Below are 15,543 nucleotides of genomic sequence, written 5' to 3' on the forward strand. Positions count from 1 at the left end.
GTTAAAAAAGTAGAGCAGGTACCTTTGTTTTCATAGCAGCGATCTAATTTATTTATTTTTTATTTTTTTTATTTTATTATAATATTAATGGTATAGTTCACCCAAAAATGAAAGTGCAGCTTTAAGTGCAGCACATAGTTGAAGATATAAGAAAAAAGAAAACCCATCAGGCAATTCATACATCAGTTGTAGGTCAGTAAATGATCGAAGACCTTGATTGTCAAATAAGTACAAATACTCCCTTCCTGCTCCAATGGGGGTATGCAATAGGGTGTCTCCCTAATAACAAATTATGATTATGAAAAAGGGGAGTGTGTAGATGCCATTTCATATTTAAATTAATCTGCTTTATTGTTTGCTTCCATGTTATCAATGTTGATGAAATGATAGGACCAAAATGTAGTTTGGCATAATGTAGAGGGATGTCTGCATATAGCACATCATGTAATCTGTGAGGGGCGACCAATTTTTCTTCTAATGATCTCCATGCAGAATCCCATAATGTGGATATTGTTCTTAATTGAAAAGCCCAGTGATAGATCTTAATGTTCAGGACACCCCAGCCACCAGCTGATTTCGGCCTTTGTAGAGTAGACAGTTTGATTCTAGGTCTCTTGTTGTTCCATATAAACCGTCCTATTGCACTATGTAACTTGTCCCAATGATCAACAGCTGGTGACAGAGGTATCATGGAACTTATAAAGTTAATTATGGGCAAAACATTCATCTTGATAACAGAAATGCGTGCTTGAGAAGACATCAGTACCGCTGACCATCTATCTAAATCAGTTAGGACCTTGGTTAACGTGTTGGAGTAATTTCTTGACACAGTTAAGTCTAAGGATTTGTATATAATGATACCCAAATATTTGAAATTGTCAACACATGAAACACCAGAAATAGATGAATTGATAGAATTGTCAAGAGGCAGCAATGCTGACTTTTGCCAATTTATCTTATATCCAAAGAAATTATTGAACTGTCCAAAATGGGAAGAACATATGGAAGAGATATAGATATATTATTAAAAAATAGCAGAACATCATCTGCGTATGAAGAAATGAAATGTGGTGTATTACCTATGCAAATTGGCTGGATTTCATGCGATTGGCGTACCGCTTGGGCCAGGGGTTCAAGGGACAAAATAAAGAGCAGACTGGATAGGGGGCAGCCTTTGGCGGGTCCCATGTGATAGGGCAACATGAAAGACAGATGCTACCCATCATCACCATTGCTCTAGGATTAGCATATAGAACCTTTAGCAAGTCAATGAATCCCTGTCCCAAGCCCATACGGTCCAGCACCAACCATAAATAACTCCATTCTATCCTGTGAAAAGCCTTTTCGGCATCTAAGCACAAAACCGCAGGATTAGTTGGTAAATCAGTAGCAGAGAAAATTATGTGCAAGAGTCTTCTCAGATTGTCTGAAGTGAGGCGACCTTTGACAAAACCTGTTTGATCTTTATATTTAAGTTTAACCAGATATTTAGGTAGGCAACGTGCCAAGACCTTTACATACAATTTACAATCTGAATTTGTTAAGGAGAGAGGTCTATAACTTTTCCTTCTTCCTTCCTTCTTCTTTTCCTTTTTTCAGAAGAAGAGCGATAACAGCTGTATTTACAGATTGAGTAAAAAGCCCTTAATGACTGAAGTGTTACATATATCTAAGAGCAAAGGACCTAGATCTGCCCAAAAAAATAAATAGACATCAATAGGAATTCCATCCTGGGGATTTATGTACATTCATTTATTTTACTGATTCCCGTAGTTCATTCAATGTAATAGGGATCCTAACTGCCGTGCTTCATCTTCTAACAGACAAGGTAGACAAAGGTTATCAAGAAAGGCTTTACAATTTCCTTCATCAAGCTGTGTCTCAGAACTAAATAATCTATTGTAAAAATGACAAAAAGATGCATTAATTTCAAGGGGGTGATTAGTTATATCACCTTGAGGAGTCTGAATAGCTGATATTGTAGCAAGACATTCATTAGAGCGAAGTTCCTGTGATAATAAATGAGAGGGTCTGCTGCCGCTAAAGTAGTGGTTTTGTCTTGAGCGCTGTATCTGAAACTCAGCTTGAAAGCTAAGGAGATTGTTGAGCTCAGATCTTAGAAGTTGTACTTCTCTTGCCTCTGAAAAAGAGACCTGTTGTTGCTAGCTCAAGTAGAAAATTGTGTGTCTAACTGAGATATTCTTAATGTTCAAGATTTTTTAAGATGTGAGGCAAAGGAAGTTGTATTATATTTTATAAAACCTTTAGTTACTTCCCAAACAATTTGAATATCATCAACTTAATTATACGAGTGCAATTAATTAATTCTCTAAGATTAGATCTAAACTGAGCACAGAATCCCTCATTTTAGTGTAAGGAAGTATTGATTTTCCATCTAGTAGCTGCTGGGTAAGGCAATAGAGATGATACAGAATAGACCGCATGATGGTCAGACAAAGTTGTATGAATAATATCAGCACTTTTTACAAGGTCACATAATGATTGAGATGTTAAAATATAGTCAATCCTAGAATGTGAATGATGTCTTTGAGAGAAAAAAGTATATTCTTCTTCAATCTCCAAAAATCTACAAGACTCTGAGATCATAGCATTGAGAGCTTTCGAAGCAACAATTTGAGAGGTGTTTGTCACTGGATTAGATCTGTCAAACCCTGGATTAATTACGGCATTCATATCAGCTCCTAAAACCAAGTGATAGTCTGATAGTAGTTAGGCTGGCAAAGAAAGTTCTTTCATAAACTGTTGGGGCATATACAGAAGCAAAAGCAATTTTTATGTCACCAATTATGGTTTTCACAAAGGCTATTCTGCCTTAATTATCATTCCCAGATTCTACAATGGTAACGTCTACAGACAACCACTAAAGCTCCTCTTGTTCTGTTCAAAGCAGAGGATGATGCCACAACCTCAAATATTAATATAGTTAGTTATAGTTAATATAGTTACTAAATGTATCTGTTTAATTTTCTGTAAGGTGGGACTCTTGTATAAAAGCAATATCAATCCTCTTTCTCTGAATAAAGAAAAAAAGAGGTAGATTAGTCATGAGTACCAGAGAGAGACATCAGGTCAAAATTTTGAAGCTGAAAGATAAGATTACATATCCATAGGTCACTTTCCCTCCCTCCCCTGCTGAGACTAAAAATGAGCATGGGAGGACAAGACAGGTACTTCACAAAAAACATAAAAGAAAATAAGACAAAAACCACAGATTTCCCCCACAAACAACATACATTTCCACTTCCCACCCGCCCCAACAGTAGGAGGCCAACTCCAAACTCCCTGGGACTTGTGACCCGACTCACTTTTCCCAGCGATCTAAATTGAAGGAGAAAACGAAGCAGGGGAAACCTCAGTCCCATGTGTGGCACAACGAGTATTGCAAGCAATGCTACAAGACATTTACATTATATAGTTCTTGGAAGCGTTAGACCACTTCGTCTCTTCACAGTCTTTAGGTCTAATTTGCATACTGGCATCTCATTAGCAGGTGAAATGTGGTGGAAGCATCAGCCTGTATGTATGTGGGGAAATCTGTTTGATTGCCGGTGCACCTGAATTGTGACTTATATTAATTCTTTGAAGTTAAAATTTAGCTGTCCCCTCCAAATGGCAACCCAGAGAGTATACTGATTCTCTGAAGTTAAAAAATGATCTGGCTCTGACAATATACTGAATCTTTGAAATTAAAATGTATATTCATCTGCTGTCTTAAAGGTGTTAATCACACATGTTGTCGGGTAAACATGTCGTGGATGGAATATAGGATAGGGGGGGTCCAAGGAAATGATGCTAATCATAATTATAATTCAGTGACAGTGGCTGTTTAGAGGAGATGAACACTGTGGATTGGGCAGGAGATGTGGGTCATGTTCAGGCATGTAGGTGTTTAAAACGCCAGCCAGTGTTAAAGTTTCATTCTTTGAAATTTAAATGTATTGATTCTGTGCGTGGGAGATGAAAACTAGGCGCAGGGAGAGGAAGTGTAGTGGGTGAAGGGAGGGGGAGGGGTGAAACAGGTGGAGGGATTATGGCAGCTGGGTTTATGACCGGCAAAAAACATCAATTACATATGCCAGTGCACACACTCGCGCCACTGCCCGCATGCATGAGCGTGCGTGTGGGTGTGAGTGTGTGTGTGGCAAAAAGAAAGATGTATACTCTATACTACTTCTATAAAACACTATAGTATTGGTGTGCCATATTCATATGAATAAAATGATCTGAAAGTGCTTTTGCATGTGTGTACCTGGGTGCACATACATGTGTGCATGAATGCCTGGTTGTCTGTGTGAATGTGTGTGGAGAGAAAGAGGGAAGTGCTGAAATATGGATAGAGGCAAAAGGTGAAAGATGAAGGTCTGTTACTTATAAAAAAACCCAGCATCGAGCGTCTGTTGTGAGGATAAGCGTGATGTATCTGTGCAAATGCTGATTTCATGTTTTCCATCTACATATCACAAATCTTCTTTACTGCTTTCATTCATTTGACTTTGACCTTGACTCGCTGAAGCGCGGAAACAGATCCCCCACTCTGCCTAAGTCCAAATGGAAACACATCATTATTATTCTAACGCAGTGACTGCAGCAAAACACAAAACAGCAACGCAGCTATTGACAAATTCATCATGCAATCTGAGAGTATAAACTCTGGATTTCATCATCTTGCTCATCAGCAGCTCCTTCCTATGAATTATTTGTTGGCTCCTCTCCCCCTTGCCTGTCCTCTCCTCTCCTCTTGATGCGGTAAAACCCATCAAGAATCTATAAGTAGGCCCTGTCCCTGTGTCTCTCAATCAAAATCAGGGGCAAGCAGCTCCTCACTCAGTCTGTGGGTTGAATTATTTACTAGTCATTGATGTGGTGGTTGACCAGCAGTTTTGTTTTTGAATTATTCATATCCGCTCTCCCTCTAGTCCCAAGGATTAACATTGAAAATATGTCCACATTTTATTTGTTGCGTTCCTAAACTTGCATACTGCATTCTGCCATTTGACTGGCTGAGGGGGATATAAGCAGAGGAGTAGTGTTATAGAAGTACAACAACTAGAAAAGACAAACATTTTCTTTTTTTTTTACACACACCACACCCACTGATGCATACGCACATAACTCAGTATGACTTACAAATGTTCCGTTACTTAGATTAACTGCCCTTGGTATCCAGAATTACCGTCTGTGTCATTGCCAAGGTAGAACGCGCTTGAAACTCAGGCTTCAAAAAGGTAAGGACCTCCCATCCGCTGCAACACAAATTGTGCAGCAGGCTCCAGAGTTTGTCTCCAATTAACAATCCCAGGAATGGCTTTTACGTATCTGTGAGATTTCCTGAACTGTATAGATAAATACATTTTCTTTACTGCATGCAACCACGCTAGTATTTTTTTTTCTAAACATATAATAAGATGATTTATTTCTTAAGCCAGACTCAATGTCGCATTCATTACACCGGTGGGATAAGTAGGGCAGCATTCACAGACAAATCCAGCTAAAGGTTAAGCTGCACACCTGTATATAACACTTTATATGAAATTATTGTATGATTATTCATTATTAGATGCAATTTGTGCAACAGCAGCATGCCCCTCTTTTTGTCATTTCAGATGATCTATAGCAATCAAATTTTATAACATTGCTGAAATATTCCAAACTCACATCTGAGAAATACATACTCTTCAATTTGGGCTATAATGCTATTCTAACATTAAACTCTTCACAGTATATTTTAACTTCCATATGTGTACTGGCCCCCTACTCGGTGACCTGCTATGCAGCTGCTGCACTCGGTCTGGATAAACACCCTGTCAGTGCTGCTGCTGCGGTAAGGGAGATGCAGAATGACAGTCTGTGTCTTGGGAGCAGACTCACATCCTGACACTTTCCTCCTCTTCCTCTGACAGGCAAATGTGATCTCTCCTCCACCTTCTCAAATATACAGATATTGGAACTGCATATGTTAAAAGGGAATACTAGTCAGTTCAAAAATCCACACAGAGCTGGATTCGTCTCTTATGTCTCTGAAGGTGTGATGCATTTTGATACATCACACCCTGTGCCTCTTTAAGACATGGGTGGAGAGCCCATCGGACACGTTCTTCTTCTCCTGCTGAATCTTGTGCCATAATCTGCACTGTGCATTATAATTGACTGTAACTGTACGCTGTTCCCATGGCCTTGGGCAATTCAATCTGAAATTGGTAATGTGTAATGTCACCAATCAAGAAACCAGATGACCTAGACTTCAATCTATAATGCTGTCAAGACGCACAGCCTGCATGTACTCCACTACTTTCAAACCAACATTATATATACAAAATATTTAAGCTTGTACATCACCGTAATGAGCTGTGTGTCATGATAGTAGGATAAGTTCTTAGCCAGAAAATGCTCATATCCCCAGAAAAGCTTTCATCGTTTCCATGCCCATCTTTTAAATTTCTTCCTTTGTGTGTCTGTTCATTGTCGTGAAATTGCAAATTAAGGATGGAACAAACTTGACTCTTGTTTTTGGCAATGGGAAATAGTTGTCAATTCTCATTAATACAAATTGAAGTGTTGTCAGGCTCACAGATAACAGATAAGAATGCAGAAACTCTGGTATTCCCCTTTAAACTAGTTTGCATTATTGTGTGGTGCCATGTCTTTAGGCTGTGTACAGAGTGGGAGTGTTTGCAGACGCCTCAGGCAAGCCGACTAATTTTCTGGGGGTGGAGAATAAGGTCAGAAGAATTTCAAAACAAGAACTTGTTGTCGATAACTCTCTTTCTCTCTCTCTCTCTCTCTCTCTCTCTCTCTCTCTCTCTCTCTCTCTCTCTCTCTCTCTCTCTCTCTCTCCCTCTATCTCTCTCTCTCTCTAGTAAGTAGTGAAGTAGTCCTCAAACTGCAAAACACAGTACTTTAATTGTTGTAACAGTACTACTGCACTTAGATGTGTGAGGAAAAAATGTTTTAGAAAATGATCAGCATTACAGGCATCAAACCATTATGAGTTCATACTGATGGAAGTCCAGGGATCATTTCCTTATTTTAATAGAGGTTATAAGATGATATAATTGCATAACTGTTATAAGAGCTGAGCATCTTCATTAGAGATCTTTTAGGAAGTTTAAAATTGCCAAAAAATGGGAATTGTTCTCCTAATCAAACCAAATGCATGCTATGTAGCAGCAGATTTTGTTACTTTGCTATGTTATTTATGATTTAAAAGCCACAAAAGGTCTACTTTACATTAGCTTACATGGACAAATGGCATTTCTGAATCTAGAGGATATTCTATAAACCCCTTGCTGTGATTACTTCTGTACCATATGAAGGTCAGGTCAGGTGAAAATAATGAGGTTAGGATAGGTAGAAGCCGACTGTAACCACTGCCAAGGTATGTGTAAACTGGATGGTAACTTCACATGAAGTTGAACCAAAGAAATTGTGAAATTCTTTATCCGTAGGATCTATGGATGCTAATGAAAGCCCAAAAACCTCGTCCCCTTTTATCTTTGTCAAAAACGTGGCTGAAAGCAACTTAGGTTACATTTGATGACAACAAGAGACCATCCATTAAAAATACGCCAGACACAGATGCTATTATGTTATTTTCCCATTTACTGTTTAATTGAAAATATCATGCATATACAATTTTAGACCAGTCACACCTTGTAGCCTACATTAGATGGCAATATAACATTTGCTAGGCAGCTAGTGTTATAGCTAATGTTGGCATTAGCTGTGCTGAAAAGGTTTTGTTCATCCTAACCTCCTGTAGCGAATTTGGAAAATTGACTCTAAGTGCACAGTGGTGTTTCCATGGGCATCGGTTTCCTGAGTAGGTACCCAAGCAGGTAGTGGGGCTTAGGGATGCCTCCTCCATACTGGAATAGTGGGTAGCATGAATCCTGCAGCACCCTGCCTCTCTGGGACCTGCAGCTCTCAGAGGGATCAGGACAGTGATTTCCCGTTGCTGCACCTGTTTTGATGCATTCTTACATTACGAGTCATAGCAGAGGCACAATGAAATTATTACAATATTAGCAAAGCTTTTAAGGTTGCATATGACATCAATACAATTTTATTCTGACAAACTCAAACCACAAAAAATTCAATTGAGTTTGTTTATGATTCTAATGGTTTTGTTTGTGGAAGGAGTAATTAGTATTATATGGTTGTCACTCCCTCTCCATGGTGCCTGCTTACAGCAGAGCCATAAGGGGTTCTTAAGTGACTAAATCTCTGCTTTGAACTAATCAGAGCACCTGTCTTATAACCAGCATTAGACAAAGCCCTGTTTCATTTACAGACGAGAGGCTAATAACCCTGCCAAGAAACACAAAAATTCAGGCTTTCTGGCATGTGTGTCAGAAAGAGCAGCTCAGCTGCTCAATACGATCAAACAAAAAGCAATTTGTCCCCTGGCCCTGATGAGTGAAATAAAAGAGTTGCCTGCTGATTGGCAGCCATGTGGTCGATCATGAAGAGTGTTTCCTCAGCTTAGAAGCAAATTATTATTTGCTCTGAAATATCTGTAGCTAACTAGGCTTGATTAATGGACTGCTACTGTTTTATGCAAATCATATCATCTGCCAGTAAGCACAGTTAGCAAAAACAAAAGCACATGCTTAGTTTGTCTTTTAAACTTAAATGTTATTAATGTGAAAGCTAATTGTTCTGCCTGTTGAACATGAAGTTGCAGGTGAATGGGCACCCATCCTGGTTTTTCAGCCATGTTATTATTCACAGAGGTCTTTACCGCATAATTAATAACTGAACTTAGTAAATGTATTAAATGTTTACACTGAACCAAACTCTGATTAGTGTTGATATTTTTGGGACAGAATTGATAAGAGGCCATTTCTTTTCACATTATCTCCCTCTTGTCTCCTTTTTCTGTTAAAACTCTGGGTAGTTTGATAAGCTGCTTTCATTCGACTCGTTTCATTGACTATTGGATAATGCTCATGTAACAGAGTTAACCTTTTCACACAGTTGATCACGTGTGTGATTTCATTTGGCTGGTCCCTGATGAGAATGTGTGCATGACAAAACAATCTGTGTGAGAAGGACTGGGAGCAGGAACCGTTCACTTGGGCACTTCTCAGAAACAAGGCAGATAAATTAGGCCTTTACTACAGTATTCATATATTTGAGCAGTTTATTATTTATGACGTCATTATTTATAACTTTGCATGACTTCAGAGGAATAGCAACAGCATAGCAGCAAAAGATTCCGTCATGCCAATGTTAAGGCAATAATTCAACACAAATGCAATGAAAGGTTGAGTTTATTGCCCATAGAATATAATGTCATTTTAAAATCTTATGAACTTATTTGTGTTGAGGGCGAAAAGCTCATGCTTGTGTATTTTATCAAAAAAGATTATCAGTGATATGGTCTGCCATGTACCTTGGCCTAACAGCCAACAGCAGTTCAATTCATTGTACTCCAGTGTGCATGCATACATAAATTCATGCTGTGTGCTTGCACGCATGCATTCATGAACTCACACGCATACATTCTCTCTCTCTCTCTCTCTCTCTCTCTCTCTCTTGTCACCGTCACCTCCTTGAAATCTGTAAATATATGGATCTTAAAGCTCAAGTGCCAATTTGTCTCCTGCGTGCGGCCCAATTACTGCAAGATGCCGTTTCCTCTGTAAACTGAGATCAGAGGCTGCAGTATTTGAACTCCTCATATAGCCTCTCACCAAGCCCTTGAGCAGTCCTCTCTCCCTGAACTGTGAAGCACGGAGCTCAAATTCAGCTGAACTCCCAGCCCGGTCTAGTCTTAGGTACCATAGAAACTCATTACTTCCAAATAATGTACTGTGGAATTAAAAGTTTGGCCAGATTTCTGACATAACTGAAAAAAAAAACATGGCAATTACACAGTTGGAAGGAGCGCTTAGATTGCCTAAACCCTCAACATTCTCCATCTTCTAACCATTTACTTGTCACCGCTGATAAATAGAGACTCCAGGCAGGCTATATTACCAGCATATATGTCAAAGCTCTCCTCTGGTTCAGCCATGGCATTATCCCTGACACTTTTACTCCCCTGCATTGAACCACAACAGTAACTAATTAGCATAGACACTACCTTTCTGATGAACACAAAGCATTCTCTCTTGTTTCCAGTGACGCACCATGAATTTAAATGAGCCAATTAGCGTATGCATTTCCCCTGGTATCGAGTTCACAAAGTCTTTGATTGAGATTCTACTGCACAGCAATACACTAGAAAGTTTAGCTGCCCCGCAGGCCGCTGAGGCTCGTAAGACTGAGCTTCATGTAGCTCATACTATGGACTAATTTCAGTGTGGTTGGTAGATGATGGGATTCAGCGCTGTGTTTACACTCATAGTCAATTTAATCAATGTTTATGTAAAATTGTGTTGGGGTGATGCAAAATTGTTCTTTTTCTCTTTTTTCTTTCTTTTTTTCATTTTACTTTTTCTGCCCAGAAAGTGGGTTGATATTGGTATTGGTTGACATTACTGCAGAATGTGCAGATAGGAGGTTGTATTATTCCTCGGTACAGAAGATTTTGAAGACATTTTACTCTATATTTTCATTTTCTATGCTGTTTGTGTCTAGATTTTAATAATTTGGGTGTATTTTTTTCTGACCAGCTGTTGCAGGGAAAGTCCATTCCTAAACTGGGGACGCTGGACCAAATTGAAACCGGAAGTGGAGATGCAGAGGGACGCTACAGCGGTGACTGTGATGATGAGGATGGCTGCAGTGGCTCAGGGGGAGGAGAGGTGAAGAGGAAGGTCCCCAGAGTCTCCAAATGTAAGTCACTCTTCACCTTTGATCTTCATGTCCTTCTATTATGTTTTTAATGATCAATGAACCATTTGCCGACATGCTTTTGAATACGTTTCCGTACATGTTCAATAGCATTAGGTTTTAAAAGTGCAGACTTTAAAAAGATTTGTTTTTGAACAGTATCGACATTGGTGCAGTTGGGTGACACTATATTTCAATAAGACTTCCTCCAGTCTCTATTTTATGACAGGCATAATAATAGTCGTAATAATGGTCATTAAAGATAATGGTTGCTATGGGGACATTATTGCAATCAAAGCCCATTACTTTAAAATTATTGTTCCCCTGAGGATCAGTAACCCCTGATGTATCACAGTGCTGGAGCTCGCCTTTTTATCTTGCTACCTTTCACACTCTCCTCTCCCCTCGCCACATGGATTCCTCCCCTCCCCTCTCCCTCCTGCTCTCCATCAAACATGCTAACAACCTGATTAATCACCTCTCTCACTTTGCCTGTGGCAGGAGCAGAGGGGGGGTCATCCAAACAGGCCGTTCTGTCCCCGTAAATGTTTCCTCTACTGCTTGTCAGTCTTCCTCAAGGCTCTAGCCGCCCGGGCTCAGGGAAGCTGCTGAACAATAGCTCATCTGAGGCCGTAGGGAGGCGGTGACATCGATCACCGTTTGTACAGTAGAGTCCTCCTTTCCCCGTCGCAGGCCACACCAGCCTGCCTCCCAAAGTTATGACCCACTGTCTGCTGTGACCTCAGTGTAACACCTGTCCACTGCTGTATGACCTGCAGACAAATATAGAGGATTCCTGACTTGAACCCGACCTCTGGTCAGACCCTCCAGGAGTTTTTTAGGGGATTATTGCAACCAAAAATGCCAGATTTTATGGTGGCTTTTGTCAAAAGCTTTGGGTGTTAAAATTGCAGGAAATGGTAAAAATCGCAAGTCAAGGAAAAAAATGGTATTAAAGTAGCACTAAAGAGATACCAAAAAAATTGGATTTTTATAACAGCCTTCCATTAACAAAGAGTCATATATACAGTATAATACTTCCTGTGATGATAACCATACTGCATCTTACAGAAACTACTAGAAATATGTGTTCATCCATTTTATTTTATGAACAGAAAAAAACATGGGCTCAAAGTTACAACAAAGGAAAATGCTGTGCTTTCATTACAGTCTTTTATAAAATATAGCCTACCTTCAAATCGGCATTAGCACAGTAAACACCAAATAAAATCTGTCTGTTTGAATATTTTTATGAACATAAAACTGTCTAACTTTATTCAAAAGTGGCCATTTATGTTTGAGACAGACTTTGTCTTCTTCTGACTTACAGTATGTCAATCAAAGGCTCAGGATAAATGCAAAGTATAATAACGCCAGTTAAATGAAAAACAAAGTGCACTCAACTTCATACACCTGTAAGTGTGAATAAAATTCACATATGAAACTATAACTCATTGTCTTCTGAATCCTCCTCCATCTCCGCTGGTTGTAGTATAAGAAAACTAAGGTAGACAGTTTATTAATGTATGCTTTGTTTGGACCATTTTATGCGGAAAGTGTGATGATTGGCCAATATTACAACTGCTCTCTTGATTTGGCCGTTTCATTCAGGAATATTGCAGTAAAAGATGACAAAATCGCATTTCCATGGGGGACTTTCTGGTAACCTGAACTCACTTTCAAGGAAAGTAGCTATTGGCTGAAGTTGCTGAAGTCACCAGATGATGTCATATGCTAATTTGCATACAAATATATTTGCTACAACCCACCGCTCTTAGTGATCATCAGACCTCTTTGGATTAGACAAGCAAGTAGTGCAAATCAGCATAAGCACTACTGAATTGTGACCAAATGCTTTGAGAGTCAACACATTAACATTGTTCCCCATGGGCTGAAAAAGTCGCTAGATTCATAGTCACTTTTGACAGATGACGTCACCAGGGAGGTTTGAAAAGTCGCTAAATCTAGCAAAAAATGACAAACATGTTTAGTTTTAGCTTAGTTTATGTGCAAAGCATTAAAACAGAAAAGCAAAGGAATAAAAAACACAGTATTAAATGCTATGATAAACAGACAAGAGAAAAAAAGAGTACTAATTTGGTGAAGGTGAGATAAAATGACAAGGTGCTTATTACATCTTACCTCAAAACAAACCTCTGTAGTTATTTTCTCACTGCCAGCTCCTCACTAGGATACTGGTGTGTGTTTATCTTTCTTTCTTTCTTTGAGAATCTGAATGGTAACCATAGACTGTAAAAAAAAGATGGACGTAGTGAGTGTGACGTCACCCATAGGTTTCTGAAGGGCCGTTTTTGAAGCCTAAAGATTGGGTTTGCGATCGCCACCGTGTTGACATTTTTTGGAGGCAGCGCAGCCAGGGCAAGCCTGAGGGTTTTCCGCAGAGCCGCAGCTCCACCTGCTATTGACCCATATTCGGCGACCTGTTGATCACTGGACAGGCAATTTGTCAATCACTAGGAAAACAACCCTGCTTTGTATCCGTTATATCACGTTCATGACACAGTTATTTTGAAAATCGCCATAAGGACACACATTAGAAGAAGTGAAATTAGAGACCATAACCTCTTGTATTGTAAAATGTATTGACTTTATATTTTGAGTGAGAAGTTGGGTTGTGATCCCATTGACTTGCATGGAGTTGGGCCGAGTTTGGAGTCTTTTTGTAGCCAGCGCCTAGCGGACATTAGAGGAATTGCCGCCTGCCGCCACTTCCTTATTGGCTTCAGAATTCACCTGTGGTTTTGGCCGCTTGATGGTAATATAACCAACATGGTGGAAAACTGTAGCAACAGCTAAATATATAAAACAACAAGCAGCCCTGACGCAGAAAATGAAATCCTAGGGTGGGTGAGGGTGCGAGGGTGATAATGAGAGAGAGGGTGTGTGTGTGTGTGTGTGTGTGTGTGTGTGTGAGTTGACATGTGCGTACAGTGCTGAAGGTGTATGTTCAATCAGGGAGGGAGAAAGATGTGTGACATGTTGTGATTTGTGTTGATTTGCGTTGTTTATGGTGTGATTTGGACATGTTTGATGCTTGTAAAACCAAGATCATGGTCTTAGCCAATACAAATGATAACAATATGTGCAATGTTGCCAGTTGCCATTTGATAAAATTAGGAATTGTTCTGGTGTATCAAAGTAAAACGTGAATGCTTTGATTTAACAGTGATATTACCACCTCTGTGCTAGATATAGAGCTTAAATACCATGTATAATTTGATTTGATTTGCTTTTCCCTGCAATTCTCCTTAATCCCTCTCCATTATGCCTCTGATGTTTATCAGTGGAACATACTGAAGATAGCTTTGCATGATAGGGAAATAAAATGGGATAAGCTCAATACTGGAAATACTGGCTTGATTTAAGGGATTATCCTCATTAAATAGAATTACTTTTGTGTGAGGATACTATGTATTTGACAGGAAGGAATAATGTGAGCAGTCTATTCTTTTAAACTATTTTATGGATTTTTAATACTTAGAATTGTAGAGAGAAATTTAAAAAAGAATGAGGAAATAAGGTATTGAGACTTACAACAGCAAATCCATACAGTTGCAAGTAGGTGTACAGCACTGTTGCAACACCAAGGATGAGTCACTATCATTGTTAAAATGTGATTAAGCTTATCTATTTGTGTAAACACAGAATGAGTAAACTCCAATTAGTTTCCTGGCTTAATACTGAATTTTCGTGAGATATAGTTTTTGCAAAATCTCAGTTTACTAACTGGAATTGTATTTGTTGCTTGGCAAGAGCAGTCTAAGCGTGAAGCTGCTGGCATGTTTGTGTCATTGCTTAAGAACAATTGAAAGCACACTTGGCACAAAAGATTGATTCACTTCACGCTATTCAACCTGGAGGTGCAGTGTTCACTACCAGCTGGTCAGGTAGCAGTGACTAAGGAGAACCCAAGTATCCAGGGACACTAGATGATTGTTAGATACCAGAGAGAACAAGTATTTGGGATATTTCATGCCATTCCCTTTCTTTTTGGTCGCTGTTTTTGTAATTCTCACATAGTTGAAATTGTTACACAAAATGGCCCGGCCTGGACCTCATGTGTGGCTCAGAACTAGCACTCCCAACGTCAAAACTATTATAAGATTCCACAGCATTGTGTACTACAGCCTATTACAGTGTAAATCATAATGATAACCATGATCATAATAGCTTTAATTATAATAGCCATAATTGGAATAATCAGAAATAAAAGCTATAATTTAATCCCACATCCATGGAGATGTATTGTGTTTGTCCAGACTGTGTGCTTTCAAATGTCAAGATAAATCATGCAGAAAGTGCACTCCTTCCCTGTGCTTTAGCACTTATTGAACAATTTTAAGGTCTCAGTAATTTCATTGGCATAACTCTCTTATATAAAAGGCTCTAGCTATATTTACAGTGTATGGTCTGGACTATCTCTTGCAGCTATAGCAGTGAGGTTTGGTAGATAGGTAATGTATTACTGATCAATAAATGCAAGCCAATGAAAAATTTGGACAATGATATATCCCTACAGGACAATGTATTTAAAGCTGCACTAGCCAACTTTGTACATTGGTGGCCCCAAATGGCAGGGAGAGGTAACTGAAAAATGTGAAGTTAAATACGCAGAAATCATATAACACAAGGTCAGTAAGCTGCACACAGCACACACTGCTTTACACCAAAGGATACCAAGGGCACAAGAGAGTCACAATGGTGGGTCCAGCTTTCTCTTGA

General features: G+C 39.2%; 1 protein-coding gene across 1 annotated transcript in view; it reads left to right on the plus strand.

Annotated features, from left to right (window-relative positions):
• gpc5a (glypican 5a) overlaps positions 1-15,543 on the plus strand; it is a 106,558-nt gene that overhangs the window by 56,479 nt on the left and 34,536 nt on the right. The window contains exon 8 of the mRNA XM_078283474.1: positions 10,641-10,803. Coding sequence (XP_078139600.1) covers positions 10,641-10,803 — 163 coding nt within the window. The remainder of the gene's footprint in view (positions 1-10,640; positions 10,804-15,543) is intronic.

This window comes from Centroberyx gerrardi, chromosome 1 (assembly GCF_048128805.1).
Source record: "Centroberyx gerrardi isolate f3 chromosome 1, fCenGer3.hap1.cur.20231027, whole genome shotgun sequence".
NCBI classification, from domain to species: Eukaryota; Metazoa; Chordata; class Actinopteri; order Beryciformes; family Berycidae; genus Centroberyx; species Centroberyx gerrardi.